We start from the raw sequence: 4,264 nt of genomic DNA on the forward strand, positions 1-4,264 counted from the left end.
AATCTTATATAGCATAAAAAAATTAAGTTATATAATGAGTCAAGAGAAAAAATAAAACGAGAGTTATGTTTAGTCAGTTCACTATGATTTCACAGTGATTTTTCTTTCTTACGATAAACAAAATCTAATAAAAATCAAGTGCTAAATAATATAAGAATACTCGGTGAAATTCCATTTCTTCTTCATTAAAAAAGTTTATTTTTTGCTTGTCATAATCTAATAATGTGAGAATTTTTCTAAAAAAGCGGAAAAAATGGGGAAGGTTAAATTTGAGTTACTCCGACAATAAGAATACCATAGTACAAAAAACTTGTGACAAAAATTTTTTCGAAATAATAGCGAAAGTGAGAGGAAAAAGTTTTTCTAAGGCAAGCGATGATGAGAGTGATGATCAAGGAAGTGATATGCAAGGAAGGGAGTTAATTTTATGTTATCAAGGTTTGTTAGAATGTAGTTTGTAACTAGAGAATTTTTATCATCTCCCACTCTGAAAATTTTTCGAGAAAATCTCTACGTGTAAAAGGAAGGAAACTAATAGGAAAAATTGTCAAAATCTACTAGTCAATGGCATAGCTAGAAATTTTTATTGATTAATTCTTCTTTAGGAATTTTCATGAATATTTCTACCGTATAAATAACATGTATCGAGTGAGTTAAGGATTAGTCCTATGTTGATTTTCTCTGTCAAGAGTTGATTTTCATTGTGAAATTATAAAATCAATAGTACATATGCGATAAAAATGGCGCTTCGCGAATCGCTTACGAAATTCTTTATCGTTGCATCTTGAACCAGAAGTTAGTTGCAGTTAATTATGTATCAAAGTTGTCAGATAATGACGAGAATACGTTTTCGGGAGTTTTGTGGGTGAGTGCTCCAGTACATTGTTGTGCATTATGCACAAGCTGGGACATTGCGGCGGGACATGCGCTGAAATAATCTCGCATCATTTAGAAATATGCGAGTGCTTCGATCATGAAGAAGGCGATGCTGAAGAATACATAACCGACTTCAAGCATCGTGCTGGAAGTAAGCAATAACAATATATTTTTGAAATATATTTTTGAAATAAATCAAAGAATATTTTACTAAAGTTCGTTTCATTAAATTCTAACATTTATTTCATAGTTTCGAATTGCTGTGCGATTGCGCATTGTGGGGGACAGCCGTTAAGCCGACTTAGTTTGAGACAATGACGTCCAGCCGAACAAGCGATTAATGAAGTCGTATCAGCACGTAAGTTGGAAAATAAAAAATTAAATAGAAATTAAATTGCAAATTGAATTAAGCAATCTACTGAAATATTTAATTTTCTAGGAAAAGCACAAATCGAGGTCATGCAGGATTACCTACGTAATAAACGGAACATCCCCATGGTTATATTATCATCTTGTAAGTTGGATTTTTAAATATTATCTCTATAAGACCAGTTCTTGTAGGGATAGAATAATAAACAAATAATAAATAAGAATAATAATACTAATGTAAAAATATAATTGTGTTTTAGAAGGATCTGCCCATATTCGTGTGTTGTGGAGCCCTTTTATTTCACCACGATGTAAGTTTCAAAAAGTTAGCGAAAATCCAATCAATAAGTTTATGCAAAAGATAACGAAATGTTACTTTTTAACGCAAGAAAATGAAGAAGAAGAATAAGAGGAGGAGGAGAAAGAGGAAGAAGTTATAATGGAGAGAGAAGAGAAAGAGAAAGAGAGGGAAGTGAATAACGGCGGTAATATTTCGGAAGTGGAAAGCGGCAATATCTCGGAAATAGAAGAGGTACAAGAAGCTTTGGGAGAAGAAGAAAAAGACGTGAATGAAAGAGAGAAAGAGAGTAAGGAGGAGGAGGAGGAGAAGGAAAAGGAAGCTACCATTCTCATGATGTTGAAGGTAATAATAATATTTCACTAAATTTTTTTTATATTTTCTTGTAACGTATTCTCATGTACGAATTTTTTATTACATATACGCCGGTGTTGAATGATACAAATTAATCGAGTTAATATTCCGGAGATTTTTACGCGAGTGAACAAGCAGAACTAAAGATAAGTTACTTTAGTATGCTAAACATAGTTATTACTTCAGATGTAACAAGAGCTCGTGATGTTTGCTTATATACGTTTATATATGATATATATTAATATTATATATGATATATATTAACTATAAAAATTTTCGGGGTTTTAAATCATCACAATCAAAGCCAATCAGCGTATGAGCAATCATGGACCCAACCATTAATTAAAACACGCCATTTAATTACCTTGTTATTCCCCCCCCTCTTCGCATCATCGACCAATTAGAACGCACCATTTTTTTCAGACAGGCTACGGCCTCGGCGCCTTCAGAGGTGAAATGATGGGAGTTTGTTTTGACAGCCCATATACTAACACTACTTTTAACTTTCTAGATTAAATATTGGCACTTCATTTTGAAAAATAATAAAATGTAATATAATTTATAATTACCAAGGGACTCAAAAAAACTTGTACAAATGGGAATCGCTGGGTGACTAATGACCTCCTTTAGTGGAGTAAGGATTAATTTTACTGAAGTACATGGTAAACCTTTTTTTAATATTGTATTATACCAGAACTACTATCATTTTTTAAATATTGTATTGTAAATATTGTATCAGAATTATACTATTAGGTGTACAACTTTGCTTCCGCCGTTTTTTTTACGAAATTCCAGGATTTATTGTAAAAAACTAGTTATACATTTATGATTCAAAGTATTGTCCATCGCTGGCCACTACTTTCTCCTATCTTTCGAGTAGCGTACGAATCCCGCATCGAAAAAACTGATCATCTTTTGAGGCTATCCACGAATCGATCCAATTTTTTACTTCTTCATAAGACCGGAAGTGCTGGTCAGTCAGGCCGTGTGCCATTGATTGAAACAAGTGATAGTCAGAGGGAGCAACGTCTGGAGAATACGGCGGGTGAGGTAGGACTTCCCATTTCAACATTTCCAAATATGTCTTGACCACTTTCGCAACATGAGGTCGAGCATTGTCATGCTGCAAAATCACTTTATAGTGTCTCTCGTTGTATTGCAGCCGTTTGTCTTTCAATGCTCGGCTCAAACGCATCAATTGCATTCGATACCGATCGCCTGTGATTGTTTCAGTCGGTTTTAACAGTTTATAATACACTACGCCGAGCTGGTCCCACCAAATACAGAGCATGACCTTGGACGTCAAAATCACTGTTCTTGAAGCGTTGAAACCACTCACGACTAATATTTCTATGGGGTTATGTTGACAGATGCCCAAGTTTATTGTATGACGTCTATGATCTATTTATTTCGATCACCACTTACCGTTAAAGCCACTATAGGAAAACGGCGGAAGCAAAGTTGTACACCTATATATAATTTTTAAATATATTGTATTGTAATCAAAATTATTATATTTTCAGGATAAATTTTAAAAGAAAATTCTCTTCGTGTATGTATTATATAAGCATTTACAGGATAGCTGATAATTAATGATAGAACTCTTGCCTAGAAGCAGAATGAATTAAACTGAGAAGAAAAATCTTCTATTTATAAATAGAATAAAGTAAATAGATAAAGTCTCCATTTTGCAATTTTCGTGATAGTTAACAAAATACACAGTAAAAGCATTTTGTATTTATGTTAAAATGAATCCTTGTTAAAATTTTTGTGTTGTATTTTTAATATATTCAAGTTTTAATTTAACATAATATGATTGTGTTATTTAAATATTTTGCGTTTAAAATTAAAATTTAATTTTCTTGATGTTAAAATAACACAATTTATAGATAAACAAATAAAAATATAGTTTTAAAAGATAAATTCTAAGACTAAATGAATTAAATGTTTGTGTTGATATATTATAATGTTTAATATATTATAATGTTAATTTTATTGAAGAAATATATTCTGTACAACTAATTACATATTTTACATATAAAAAGATACAGTTATTTTCTTTTTGCAGTAAATCTGTTAAATCTATATGGGAGACCGAGGTAAGTGGTTATAATTTTTGATTAACAATTTTTCTGTACTAATGTGTACATTTAAATTAATAAATACCTATGCATTGATTCAAGTATATCTTTATCTGGATAGTCAATTTTTTTCTGATTTGTGTTTTTAAATAATATTGAAAATTAAGATTTTCTATCAGTAAATAAATTGTAACATCTTACTCTATTGTTAAAGTTGTTAAGAGCTGGGATAAGTTGTTACATTTACAATATCACTTGAAATATATATATATATATATATATATAA

At 31.1% G+C, this 4,264-nt stretch overlaps 1 protein-coding gene across 1 annotated transcript in view; it reads left to right on the plus strand.

Annotated features, from left to right (window-relative positions):
* The first annotated feature begins 894 nt into the window (after positions 1–894).
* LOC108692252 overlaps positions 895–4,264 on the plus strand; it is a 7,680-nt gene continuing 4,310 nt past the window's right edge. Inside the window, 5 exon segments of the mRNA XM_018200423.1 lie at positions 895–1,027; positions 1,127–1,234; positions 1,316–1,390; positions 1,537–1,556; positions 1,661–1,888. Of these exon segments, the coding sequence (XP_018055912.1) occupies positions 895–1,027; positions 1,127–1,234; positions 1,316–1,390; positions 1,537–1,556; positions 1,661–1,888 (564 nt within the window).

Source organism: Atta colombica, unplaced genomic scaffold, assembly GCF_001594045.1.
Source record: "Atta colombica isolate Treedump-2 unplaced genomic scaffold, Acol1.0 scaffold68, whole genome shotgun sequence".
NCBI classification, from domain to species: domain Eukaryota; kingdom Metazoa; phylum Arthropoda; class Insecta; order Hymenoptera; family Formicidae; genus Atta; species Atta colombica.